Here is a 14,722-nt window from a genome sequence, read left to right as displayed (position 1 = left end):
CCTTTGATAACAAAAAACAAATCTGAAATCCTAGGATAACAGTAAAAAACAGAATCTGATTTCATTTTAAAAATAGCACCTGCCATAATGATGCTTGATTCTAATCTCTTGATTGGAGATTCCATATGATCTTATTCTGGATAAGGTATTGTAGGCCAGTTTTTTTTTTTTTCACTGTATTTACAAGTAGAAATAGGGATGTGTCTAATTTAAGCCTAAAAGATTTAAAAACAAAGAAATTCACCCAGTGTAAGAGGAGCAATTTGGTGAGCTAACAAGATGGAAAAATGTGATTTTAAAGCAACATTGCTAGGTGAGGAAATGGTTTGCTACCCAGATTGCCAACATGAATAATTCTCAGCTCAATTTGGGTACAGTCTAGGTAAACTTTCTCACAATTCATATGGATATCATGAGTAAATAATTAATTACTCTCTAAAGGTAAGTAATTGTAGTAGGCTTTCCTAAAACCTTCTTTAACATAATAGACCATGCTAATACTATTCTTTCCCCAAAATTTGACCTGTCCCTCCTTGTCTTCGCTCCTAAATATAAGGACTCTTGCTATAACAGACAGTTTTACAAACGTAAATGCTGCTGTGTTATCTATTTCTGAAAGCTGACAATTGCACTGTAAGAAATAAGTACTTATGACTTACTATCTTAATTGGTAATTTACATAGGCCATTATTCTAATACTTATTTAAAGGACTATACTAGGCAATGGGGATATGAATTTGCCCCCGTCCCAATCCTCACTCCCTAACCCCAAATCAAGTGACTGCCTGGATTACAGTACTGTTAGGAAGTGACACTTCTTCCCCATTCCTAAGTTTCCTTCCATATGGTGGAGGCAAGAGTGTGACATTTCTAGCCTCTGTCTGCCTCTTTACTCATCCATTCCCAGGGGAACTGAACTCTTATCTCATTTGTGAATTTGAGTAGAATGAAGTGAACATGCTTGGATCTACTCCTTCCTTTTTTTCTCTTGAAAGACAATTGCCTGCCTTTTCTTTGCTGCGTCTACTGCAAGAATGAAGACCATTCTCAGCAATCAGACTGTTGACATTCCAGAAAATGTCGACATTACTCTGAAGGGATGCACAGTTATCCTGAAGGGCCCCAGAGGAACCCTGCGGAGGGACTTCAATCACATCAATGTAGAACTCAGTCTTCTTGGAAAGAAAAAAAAGAGGCTTCGGGTTGACAAATGGTGGGGTAACAGAAAGGAACTGGCTACCGTTCGGACTATTTGTAGTCATGTACAGAACATGATCAAGGGTGTTTTGCTGGGCTTCCGTTACAAGATGAGGTCTGTGTGTGCTCACTTCCCCATCAACGTCCTTATCCAGGAGAATGGGTCTCTTGTTGAAATCCGAACTTTCTTGGGTGAAAAATACATCCGCAGGGTTCGGATGAGACCAGGTGTTGCTTGTTCAGTATCTCAAGCCCAGAAAGATGAATTAATCCTTGAAGGAAATGACATTGAACTTGTTTCAAATTCAGCGGCTTTGATTCAGCAAGCCACAACAGTTAAAAATAAGGATATCAGGAAATTTTTGGATGATATCTATGTCTCTGAAAAAGGAACTGTTCAGCAGGCTGATGAATAAGATCTAAGAGTTATCCAGCTACAGAAAGAAGATGCCAGATGACTCCTAAGACCTACTTGTGATATTTAAATGATGCAATAAAAGACCTGTTGATTTGGAGCTTCTTAAAAAGAAAGAAAGACAACTGCCTATAGGCAGTAAAGTGCTCTACTCGTCCTAATGAAGGTTCTACCCTTCATTAGCTGGGGATGGAGTGGGAGCCCTGTCTTGTCCATCAGTGCCTATGACTGGGTGTGTTAGTCTGTCTAATCTAGGTTCAGCATTAGGCATTCTCTCTCCCACTGATATAAGCCACATCCACCTACTCAGCTATTTTAGTAGTAACTGACATTTTAGTCCCCCATCTGCTTACTCTTTTGTTTTATTTCTCAATTCCATATTCAAGTGGGGAAGAGGGGCATTTTAACTAGTCCCTCTCAAATACCAGAATGGTGTACGTCGATTCTGACCATGTTAATCTTCTGTTCCCAGGCTAATGTTTTGTTTAGGCTTATATTTATGTTCTTAATTAGAAGAACACATTTTAACCCCCTCATTTGAAGTATTAACTTCCCCTTTTAAAGACAAACAATTAATTAGTTCAACTTACTTGTAAACAGAATAGTTCTCACCACCAAGTTTTAAATGTGCTGTTCATTGTCATATGTTTGTGACTGTGGTTTCGTTTTAATCTATATAAGAAGGCATGGGAAAAATAGAGAACAAGTTGTCAAAATCTAACAGCTTTTTTCTCACAGATTCCAATCAGATGATCTGCAATTGAAAATTGCAGACAGGAATGAGATATTTCACTAAAATTTAGGTTCTTCCAGATTAAAATCCATTTAAGGAATTGTAGAGTAGAAAGGAAGAGAGATGTTTGACAATCATGTTGGTGTGTATGTCCTCACTTTGATTCATTCCAGTTATTGATTTTTAAAAATATTTTTACATAAGTACGTCAAGAGATTGTTTTTGTTGAGGAGGTTAATGTGCTGTTCTGTTCTGGCAAGACTCTCGAATGTCTTATATTTACTCCCCCTATCCCCTTTATTACCTGAGTGTACAGGGTGGAGATTCAGAATTCTTCTGTCCATCTAGTCAGGAGGACAGTTTTTAACTCTCGGTACTCTGGGAGTATTTCCTTTGATGTTTCAGTCCTCTCATGCTGGATTCCATGTTGAAAGCATCAACAGGATTGCAAAACGTCAGCAAAACCATCTAGATTCTTTGTTTTTCTGTTAGTGAATTGTTAAAATTTTACAGCTCTAGTGCAGTTAAATAAGAGTATTCCTTAATTTTGTACTCCAGGTTTCTCACAACCTGGAGTTTCATATGTGCTTAGGGAAGCACATATGAAATATCCAGCAGAACTGAATCCTGTGAAAATCAGAGTACTTAAAATACTTCATGAATACCTGTGGCATTTTGAAGTTAGATTGTTGTAGTCTTTATAAGTCAGCTAACAACATGATTCCTGGGTAATTAGTCTTCTAAAAGATATGTAATTACATGCTAAGAAATGTATTAATTGTTGTAATATATGTTGTATACATCTAGCCTCATATACCATTGAAAGCAAAGCAGAAGACTACAAAATTTGAAAGAATCTACAAGATCATTGAGTTAGACACCTAATTTCTTATTTGGGGAAAAAATACTGATAAATAGGCTACATGACTTGCCCAAATTTGTTGGTGGCCAATTTGGCATTAGAAACTTAGAATTCTAATTCAATTCTGTGTGCTTTTCATTACATCACATTTAATAGAAAGGGAAGGCTTACTAATTATACATCGTTTGGGCCCATGATAAGAAGTTCTTCACAATGTTTTCATTTGTTGCCAGTATCAGCCATTTGGTTGCCCAACCCCATTTTAGCTAGGCTTTCCCTAGGGCTACACTGCTTGTTCTGTCTTCTTTCCTCAGCATCAAACTATTATGTGGGTTAATGCTATGGACAGGACCTGATGGCTACATTGCCCAATCCAAACTTGGAGATGATGCTTGACCTGCCTCACCAGAAATGCCAAGATGTGCTCAAAATAGATTATAGTCCCATGATCTTGTTTGAACTTAAGTTTAGTTGGTCAGCTCTTCTCTGGAGCTGTGACTTCTTAGCTTTTTCTCTTCCTGAGGCAGCTCTCTTTCTATCATGTTGAACAACCAGCTCCATGGTTTCACTCCCTTGACCCTGACTCTTGCACTGTGGCTATATGCTTTTGCTAGAGAAGATGTCAGTCAATTCTCCTTGTTGTCAGCAGTCTGATGAAAAAGCTGAAGAGTTAGGAGTAGAAACTATTGATTAAAAGAGTTGGTGTTAGTCTTCTTTTGCTGCCATAACAGAATACCTGAGGCTTGATGATTTATAAAGAACAGAAATTTATTTCTCACAGTAGTAGAGGTTGAAAATCCCAAGATTAAGAGGCTGGCATCTGGCCAGGGACTTTTTGCAGTAAAAGGGCAGAGAGAAGACAAGAAAGAGAAAGAGAAATAGAGACTGAACGTATTTTTTAAATAAGGAATCCACTCTCATTATAATAGCATTAATCCATTCATGAGGGCATGGCCCTTGCGGGCTAATCACCTCTCATTATGCCCCATCTCCCAAAACTTGAATTGCAGGTTAAGTTATCAGCACAGGCTTTTTAGAGAACACATTAACCATAGCACTGCCTTTTATACTTACCTCTACTCCAGACAGCAGTGGGCAAGCCTGAATAGTGACACAGATAGTAAGTTTATTTTGTGGGGAAGGAAAAAATATTTATCCTTAGTTATTATTAGATGCATGGCTGAAGCCTCTACAAGAAAGAGTAATATAAAGAAATCATCAAATTTATTTGAAAGAGGTTACTATACACAGGAGCCTATATAAAGAAAGAAAAATGCAAAGAAACAGGTAAACTTTCTATATTTTTATGCTAGGTTTGATGAAGTGGATAGTCATGGAAAAGTATGATTGGACAAATCAGGTATAATCCAATGGTACTAAATAAATGGAAAGAACTTAGCAAGGCATGTTTGATCTTCTTGGCATCTGCCTTTGGCTTCTGTCCTCTGGATATAGGTAGGGCACCTCTGGAATGAGGGTCTCATTACCTACTTCACTGAGAAGGGATGAGGAGAAAAGGTGAGAGTGACTTTCCTGCTTCTGCTGTTTTCTTAAATTCCTAGATGCTATATTTTGAAGTAGCATGTCCTGAACTCCATTATTCTACTGAAACAATTGAAACAGAATACATTGTCTTGTCACTTCTTTTACCTTTGTGTCCCTTCCTAACACTTAGCCGTATATGCATCGTTTTGTGGATAGGATTTCAGTGCATAAGCAAGCAAAATAATGGTACAGACTCTCTGGATTATTATCTTGGCTTTGCCACTGATTAGTCATGCAAGCCAGGGTAAGTGTCTTAACCTCTCAACCTCAGTCTTCTCATTTAATAAATGAAATGACCATTGTAGCACTGTCAAAATTAAATGAATGAACTCACAGTGGTCTGTCAAAGGGGATACTATTGGAATTTTGAGCTCATCAATTCTTCATTTTGTGGAACTGTTTAGTATCCCTGGCCTCTACTTCCTAAATGCCAATAGTGACTCTAGCCATTGTTACAACTCAAAATGCTCCTCTATGCTTCCAAAATGGAATTTTTCAAACTATTATATATAAATTTCTTAGCATAATGTTTGGTACATTTAAAATAACTGCTTCTAAATAACATCTTCATCTTCATTATTTCACAATTTTTTTCAGGAGAAAATGTTTGGAGTCTTCCAGAGCCTTGGCGTCAAGTTTATACATATGCGATGGACTTCTGTGAGCTTCTCTTGTGCTATGAGGGCTGTTTCAAGGTACTAGGATTGGCCTAGATCAGATGTGGGGGCCCATTTAAGCCTGCTACCCAAAAAGTCTGGTTTGTTAGGGACTGGATCTGATGGTCTAGCTTACTGACTTTAGGTCCTCCCACTGGCCGCCATGGGATCCCATAAGTACTCTATACTTCCTGGAGAGATCTTCTTGGGATACTCTGGTCCAAGAGTATTCTCATCTTGTTTGTTTGTTTTAAATCAATCTCTGTCATCTACAGCAGCCCAGTCCTTTATATCGGCCATTTAGTTGCCCAACCCCATTTTAGCTAGGCTTTCCCTAGGGCTACACTGCTTGTTTTGTCTCCTTTCCTCAGCATCAAACTATTATGTGGGTTAATGCTATGGACAGGACCTGATGGCCACATTGCCCAATCCAAACTTGGAGATGATGCTTGATCTGCCTCACCAGAAATGCCAAGATGTGCTCAAAATAGATTATAGTCCCATGATCTTGTTTGAACTTAAGTTTAGTTGGTCAGCTCCTCGCTGGAGCTATGACTTCTTAGCTTTTTCTCTTCCTGAGGCAGCTCTCTTTCTATCATGTTGAACGACCAGCTCCATGGTTTCACTCCCTTAACCCTGACTCTTGCACTGTGGCTATATGCTTTTGCTAGAGAAGATGTCAGTCAATTCTCCTTGTTGTTAGCAGTCTGATGAAAAGGTTGAAGAGTTAGGAGTAGAAACTATTGACTAAAATAGTTTAAGTTATCCTGCTCATCCTTAATTGATTTGAAGTCTACTTCAAAGAGAGTTAATGAGCTTTGGATGTCAGTGTGTAGAAAAATGTGAACACATCTGAGAGCTGACACCAGTGAAGTTTTGATATTAAGATTGCTTTTGACAACACAATATGGGAAGGAGATAGCAATTGAAATGACAGGCTAATGGGAACCCAAAACCTACCTGGGCATGGAAAGTTATAGCAAACATAGATAATTCTTTCTTCCTACTCTTTTTTTTTCCTTGCTATCATTGATTTGTCAATGAGCTTAAACAAAGTGGTAAAAACTGACTTTACCAATGAATTTCAACAGTAATCACTACTAACACTTATTTTTCTTTTTTCTCTTCCCCATCCCCCTCCATTATAGAGCAATATAGCATAGTGGTTAAACATTGGGCTTTAGAGTTGGATAGACCTGAGTTTAAATGGAATTTCAGACAAATACAAACTTTGGACAAATTACTTCATCTCTCTGAGCCTTAGTTTCTTTGTAAGACCGGTACAATATTACCTACCCCATGGGCTTCTTGTGATAGCTAAATGAAATAATGTATGCAGGTGCTAAGCAGAATGTTTTCTTCATAATGAGTACTAAAAAATAAAGGAAGATAATCATGACTGTCCAGGTAAAGGCTTGGCCTCTCCAAATAGCTTTTCAAACCCTATAAAAAGTGAAGTGGTAGTCCTCATACCTTTGGATATTCCTGGGTCATCACTGTCTTCCTTGGTCTGCTCCATATTCCAAATGAAGTTGGAAATTTTCCATAGCCAAGTTATCCAGGAAGCACTGGGTAAGTCAGCAAAAGTAATGGGGAAATACAAGATTGGGAACATATGTATATGATCCCAAGTGCAATAAAACAATGTCATTCAGAGGAAATGTGTTGATAAGACACATTAGAAAGTGTTGTCATTAAACCAGCACATGATTTTATTATGTGAAGACCAGTAAAGCTTTTTCTCATGTTTTCACTTGATTTTGGTAATCATACTCAAAGCTCTCATCAAAATAAGATGTATGTGATGTTTGATCATTGTCAGTATTTCCTTTAATGCACAAGGGAGTATGGAAAATATATATAGAATCAGAAGTCATTCATAATGTGTTTGAAGAGTTCTGAGGGTAAGGATTTTGTCTGTGTCTGTCTTGTTTTCTGCTGTATTTTTACTATCTAGCATTGGTCCTTGCACACAGTGGTACTGAAAAATAAAATAATTAATTTAATTGCCTATTTTGTATATAATTATTAATATAATTGAACATTGGTCTTATGCATGTATAAAGTAGTTGGTAAAAAATCTAAAGATGACATTCAGCTAAAGGTTACTGTCAGATTTGTCTAATAAGACTCCTTTTCTGTGAACCAATTAAACTTAGGTCATTGCTCTGCCTTAAGGGAGCAGTATTCAGTCATGATCAATTTGTGTGACTCTTTTCCAAGGAGTATTTTATTTTTAATGAAAAATTGGCCAGTGGTATTTTTTTAGACTTATTCATTAACATTTCAGCTGTGTTGTCTAAAACATTGATGTATGGTTAAATTAAGAGTGTGGTTTTAGGGGATAAACTAAAAAATACCAGAATGTTACATTATATATAAAGGACAAGGAGATATAAATTAGTAATAAACCAATCTAAATTGGGTTTTCTTGATATCCTTAGTTATTGTACAAAGGACTAATGGTGAGTGTATATGTATTTTTAAAGCTTCAGCATCTATTAAAATTTGTGTAAAATTAACTTATTTGGGGTGTCTTGTTAAATGTTTTATTAAAAATATAAAACACTAGTGAAATACGAAGACTTTAACACTGAATATATATTTACTTCAAATTGGTCATTTATTCTAAGTATCCAGTCATGTTCAGACTTTGTGTTTGAGATTTTCATATAGAAATAGGAAAATAGAGGGATAGCATTAGGAGATATACCTAATGTAAATGACGAGTTAATGGGTGCAGCACACCAACATGGCACATGTATACATATGTAACAAACCTGCACGTTGTGCACATGTACCCTAGAACTTAAAGTATAAAAAAAGATATAGGAAAATAGAAGATAACCATCGCAATTATATTATGATTATGTTTCACTCTTGAACTTAGTTATATACCTTGATCACTTACATTATGTGTCACACTTGGCTGCAAATGATATTTAGAGCATAAATCAAATCTAGCTTTAAATGATTAGAATTTGCTGTCATTTAGTACATTAAAATAGGAATGCCAGGCTTTGATTATTCTTAAGGAATTCTAATGTTTGGAAAGATGGCAGTATCATTGGGAAAAAAAGTGTGCAGCCTCATAGAAATGACCACTACACTGAGGATGCAAACAGAGATAGGTGTGTTTTCTTCTTTTTAAGAAAAACCAGCCTCATTATTTTAAAGTTCTAGCAGAGGAGCATAGTTAAAGCTACAATCTTTGCTTGAAACACAGGCCTCTTTGATCTAGGAAAGTCTTCATCAGCAGTACAATCTTGGGATACATACTTATAAGGTAAAAAAGGAGAAAGCAAACTTTCTTAATAAATCACTCTCTGAAATCAGTATGGGCAGTCAAGTGGTCATTGACAGATTAATTTCTGAGCAACTACATAGTTATCAAGGCTCATATAGTCCCGATATGACTTTTCCTGTCAAATATAGAGTGAGTATGTTGGAGTCAGCATCACAAAATGGAATGATCACCAAACTTTATTAGAAACATGAAAGAGAAAATGTTTTGGTTATATAGTTATGTGGTTATTTCCATATAAAACTTACTCATGGAAAAACTGGGAATGGGAGATATTATTCAACTTGATTGATACACCCATCTTGTATTTATTTTGGTGCAGTTGAGGTAGCATGGTGTCATCTAATTTTATTCAAAATAGAGTATAACTTCTAGGTGAGTTCATTTACTTACACACTTACATGTTGATGTCTCCTAAATCCAAAGATGCTCACACAGGCACCTTTGCTTGAATTTCCTGTAGGCACCTCACACTTCACTTACCCTGTTATTATCTAAAGTCATCATGGTCTTCCCCCTCCCTTCCACTAATCTGGTTGTCTTCTGTATTCCTTATGCTTGTTATTGTCATGACCAGTCAAGTCCGAAGAGCTGAAAATCAGTTTCTTTCTTAAGCAGTCCCTCTGCCCTGCCTAATTTGTCACCACCTCCAAAAGTTTCCTAGAACTGTCCTTTGTTCTTAGTCCCTAATGCCTCTGCCTTGGTTTGCCTTATTATCTATTATCTTTTCCTTGAACTGTGGTCACAGCAGGTTTTTGGCTTTCTTGATTCCAGTCAATCCTTAACACTGATAACTGAATTATCTTTCTAAGAAACAAATCTATAATGTCACTACATACCAACACACACATGCACACACACCATATAAATCTACCTCTGACTTCTTCCTTTACAAAAGAAAAGTCAGTAGTATTTACCTGGTACACAAAGGCATTTTCTCCCTAGTTGCAACCTAAAACTTCTTCAAACACAACAGCTGAAATTTCAGTTGCCCTTAATTTCCTGTGATGCACTGTGCTAGTTCACAAGTCCTCTTCCTCAGACAGGCTATCCTTCCTTCCCAGGGCAACCATCACCCCTTTCTATCTCACAGTACCTACTTTCCCTCTAACACCAACTCCAAGGGCAAACTTTGCTGGCTTCATACAAGCAGGTGGTTACTCCCTGTTCTGTGCTCTTTTGGACCTTCCCACGTTGTGGTACAATTATCTAATTAGTTATAAGTGGTCCACCCACTATTATCATTAGCCTTTTTTTACTAGACTGTGGATACTAGAGGTCTGTCACATATCTTACTGATCTGTGTAGCTGTAGGGTCAAGAAGAGCCCCTAGCATAAAGGCTCAATAAATAATTATTGAATTAAAAAATGAAGAAATATTGATAATAGCTAATACTTTTATAGTTCATTATGAGCCATGCATTATTCTAGGAGCCATGCATTATTCTAGGTTATTAACTCATGTAAATTTTACCACAGTGCTATCAAGTAGATAAAATTATTATCTTCATATTATAGGTGAGAAGACATTGAAGTACAGAGAGGTTAAATGACTTTGAGGTTGATATGGTTTGACTGTGTCCCCACCCAAATCTCATCTTGAACTTTAGTTCCCATAATCCCCATGTGTTGTGGGAGGAACCTGGTAGGAGGCAGTTGAATCATGGGGGTGGTTACCTCTATGTTGTTCTCATGATAGTGAGTGAGTTTTCATGAAATCTGATAGTTTTATAAGGGACCTTCCCCATTCTTTGCTTTGCACTTCTCCTTGCCGCTGCCATGTGAAGAAGGGCATGTTTTCTTCCCCTTCTGCCATGATTGTAATTTTCCTGAGGTCTCCCCAGTCAGGCTGAATTGTGAGTCAATTAAACCTCTTTCCTTTATAAATGACCCAGTCTTGGGTATGTCTTTATGAGCAGTGTGAGAATGAACTAATACATAAGTGCACAGCTAGTAAGCATCTGAGCTCTCTATTAAACCCATATAGTTTGGCTTTAGACACAGGGCTTATTAACAACTATATCTTACCACTTCTCAGTACAGCCCAATACTAGAACCCTAAATTAATAAGTTTTTCTAAAATTCTTGCCTTTGGGGGAAAGAAAGGGCCATTAGAGTAAAATTAAAGTAACAGAGATTTATTTACTGAAAAGTAGTTTCTAGCTTATATTGGAGAGTAGGAAACAAAATTATTTGTCCACCATGACCACAATATATAGTGTTAAATAAGTTACACATAAAATAAGATAAAAATGGCACTGTCAGTGCCCCAGATTTTTATTTTATACACCTTAATATGTGCTTCAGCTGACTTCTGCTGACAGGCTCTGCACTTGTTTGTAAGACTCCTTGAATTTTCTGAAACTGTGACAAGCCATGTTGCCTATGCACATGCCAGGCTAGAAGAGCCAAGGCATTAGTACCCTTTGGGAGCTGCCTTCCCAGAGAATACCTTCTCTGAAGGTATTCCCCTTCAGAGAATACCCCAGCTCTCTTGCTCCTTGAATGAGATTGTTCTGAGATGTGAGTTTTGTATAATTTCCAGAGTTTCTCTGAGGGATTAAGCTTCAGTTGTGAACTGTGGTAGATGTCTTAACATGTATTCTACATTTTCTGGCTTTCTTTTCCTACATCATGTTTTCCTATATTTTAAAATATTGCCTTTATATGCCCTACATATCTACTATCTATCATAAATAGCGATTTTTCTTAGAAAGCTTCTCTCAGGATTTGCTTCTGGGAGAACTCAACTAAGACAGCGATGTTTATAATTATTACCTTGGTTGCAAAATGTCGAATAAACAAAGTTTTGAGTGTGTTAATATATTAAGAAGAAAGTTATAGTACCTTGGGGAATACATTTTATAGTCATTGATTGTAAACCCACCTCAAAGTTCTCCTCTGGGTCTCTGGTAGTCTGCCCAGTTTACTGTTTCAATTCTACTTTGACAAAACAACTACCTCAACACACACAAGGACTCCACCCAACTCTTCTCTTCACATGGTAGATTCTTTTCAGTATAAAGGAAAATAAGTCTTCCCCTCAAATATGCAAGATTTAGAAATGAAAATTGACTATTATCTACCAAGGGTTGAAGTGATATATGTATCACAACTATAAAAAAAATTTTATTTGTATCTTTTAAGTTTCTCTTTGAGTGGACCATAGGATCTTGACTGTGATTTGTCTTTAGGCCAATTTTTTTCTACTTATGACCCTCAGACATCTGAGGACAAAGTAATGGGAATGCAGCAGCTACTTTTAATATTGTTGGATTCCTAATGGAAATCAGCATTTATCTATAAAAATAATTGTCCTAGATAACTGTGATCAAATATACTTGCCTTTAGTTGGAATTTTACTGCCTCATGTGTGTCTGAAGTTCTATCTGGAAGTTAGTTTTTATCTTTAATATAAAGATAAATTATTTGTTATTTAGTACAAGCAATTTTGTAAGTAAGCATCTTAGAAGCTTAGAGTTAGAGCCAGAGGATGAGTGAGAGGGTCCTTGTTGGTCAGAAAGTTGGGAGTAGAACCCCTCCTTCTTTTTGCCAGGCTCACAGCTGGAGGGGCCAGAGAGAAAGCTTTCTCTTAATGAGAGTGAAGCCAAATGTGATGTATCTAGGAAAAATAACTCAAACTCTAGTTATTGTGTGATCTGCTCCAAAGTATTAGTTATGATTAGGAAAATGAATCTGAGGCATTTGGAGCATTTCAATTTGATCCTATAGTCATAATCTTAGTGCCTATTGTTAAAGTGCTACTCCAGTTAGAAAGACCACCAAAATGCTGGACCTCATCAGGAGGATACTGGGGTAGAAGAGAAAAACATGATAGCATTCTTGGATTCAAGCCCAGTGCATCTAGCATTAGAAGAGTTTCATCTGGGCTGTGTACTGCAAGATAGACCTTCCAAAGCTGAAGACCACTAAATTCCCCTGACATTTGTAGATTATTTGCCAGGCACTGTAACCAGTTAATTTACAAATAATTTAAAAACACAATTATTCTAATTTCAAAAGCAATCTATTCCTTCTGTGGAAAATAGTTTTAAAAATCTAAAATAGATGAAAAAACTAAATGCTTTCATTCAGCATAACTGTTAACTTATACTCTATTTTTTCTGAATTCAAATTTACAGTAATTCTTGAATATATAAAACAGAAAGTAGAAGTCCCTATTAACCCCATTCTCCTCAATTAACTACTGTTAATGAGCTGGTACAGATGAATAATTTTCCTATTGCTAGATATTTGTTATTTTACTTATTTAGTTAATGTTGGCATGAATAGTTTTGATTAAAAATAATTTTAGATTTCTTAAATTATAGTTCCTTTAGAATGAGGTATAAACTTTACCTGTTTTTCACTGTAGCGCCCCTTATACCAAGTGCAATGTCTGCTATATGGTGTGCACTTCATAAATTTTTGTTAAATGAACAAATGATGAAGAATTATTGGCTTAAATGGCATGAACAAATTTTTGTTGCTATTTTTTATCCCCAAAAGTGTAGTATTTTGAACTGGCTAGATACTTTTACAAATGTTAATTCTAAGAAAAACTCAGTGAGACAGTTGAAGAAATGGAGGTACAGAGTCGATTTACAGTCATACAGCTGATGTGGAGCCAGTGTTCAGATTTACATCCTTTGATGTGTTAACTTTAATATTCTATTCACTTTGCCACACCTACATTTTGTCCCTCATCTACATTTTCTGATTAAGAGGATGCAGAAGACAAAGCCCTAGAGGCTTGTTGTTAGTGGACAAGGATAGTTGGTTGGCTTGAGCGGAGCTTGCCAAATTGTGGTGTGGGCACCACTCTCATAGAGCACCCCTGCAGAGCTGGTCCAACCAGCAGAAACCTAATCCCTTCCAAGACTTGTAAATATCAGTTTCCAGGGGATGGAAAGTTCTTATGGGACTGGAATCTGCATCTTTACCAAGCATCCTGTTGTGTGTTGAATTATACCCCCCTCACCCCAAAAATATATTAAGTCCTAACCCCATAGCTGTGGATGTGACTTATTTGAAAATAGATTCATTGCAGATATAATAAAGTTAAAATAAGGCTATGCTATATTAGAGTGGGCCCTAATCTAATGACTGGTGTTCTTATAAGATGAAGGAACTGGAGATACAACGGAGACACAGAGGAGAATGCCATGTGAAGATACAGAAGACACAGGGGAGAATCCCATGTGAAGATACAGAAGACACAGGGATGAATGCCATATGGAGATACAGAAGACACAGGGATGAATGCCATATGGAGATACAGAAGACATAGGGATGAATGCCATACGAAGACAGAGGCAGAGACAGGAGAGATGCATCTACAAGCCAGGAAACACCAAGGATTGCTAGCAACCACTAGATGCTAGGAAGAGGCAAGAAAGGATTTTCCCCTAGAGCTCTTAAGAGACTGTGGACCTATTGACACCTTAACTTTAAACTTCCAGCCTCCAAAAGAGCCACTTGGTTTGTGGCACTTTTAGTAAGGCACCACCAGAAACCTGACACATGCCAAAGACCTTAAATTTGACTAAATTTAAATCCAGAATTGACTGTTTACTAACCTAAAATAGTAGTTTAGACCCAGCAACAAGTAAAGAACAAGGTGAAGGGTGTTAGAACATCAGTGAAATACAAACTAATAAATATGGAAAGTTTGAATCAATAAAGTTACATTTCAGCACACCTGAGTTGTGACTCCAACTTTTGAGACAGGAATAAACCAAATCTGCATGCTTCTTATGGCAAAGGAGCATATCTATCAGAGATCTTGGAAGAATGCTAACTACATAGGATATAATGATAATAATGATTAAATTTCATTTCGATCCAAAGCCTAATGTCTTTAATGTTAGCCATTAATTTTTAAGGGCCAAATACAGAGCCTTCATATTAATTGATAAATTACGCTTAACTCAGAATAGCTGTTCAGTATTTTTTTCCAGAAAAAAATTGTTCAAAGTATAGTAAGCAATGTCTAAAATTGTTCTTAATG

At 36.8% G+C, this 14,722-nt stretch overlaps 1 protein-coding gene across 1 annotated transcript; it reads left to right on the top strand.

The window, feature by feature from the left end:
* The first annotated feature begins 1,012 nt into the window (after positions 1–1,012).
* On the top strand, positions 1,013–1,724 carry LOC117094993 (60S ribosomal protein L9-like). The gene has a single exon (XM_033231453.1). It carries the CDS (start codon positions 1,035–1,037, stop codon positions 1,611–1,613), a length of 579 nt encoding a protein of 192 aa, XP_033087344.1. The 5' UTR covers positions 1,013–1,034; the 3' UTR covers positions 1,614–1,724.
* Positions 1,725–14,722: the final 12,998 nt, after the last annotated feature.

The sequence above is a fragment of the Trachypithecus francoisi genome, unplaced genomic scaffold (assembly GCF_009764315.1).
Source record: "Trachypithecus francoisi isolate TF-2019V2 unplaced genomic scaffold, Tfra_2.0 Lachesis_group13, whole genome shotgun sequence".
NCBI lineage: Eukaryota > Metazoa > Chordata > Mammalia > Primates > Cercopithecidae > Trachypithecus > Trachypithecus francoisi.
Note: the sequence above shows the minus strand (reverse complement) of the source record. Positions and strands in the feature narration are given on the sequence as shown.

Coding starts and splice junctions, on each gene's coding strand:
- LOC117094993 (XM_033231453.1), top strand. CDS start 1,035: ATGAAGACCATTCTCAGCAATCAGACTGTTGACATTCCAGAAAATGTC.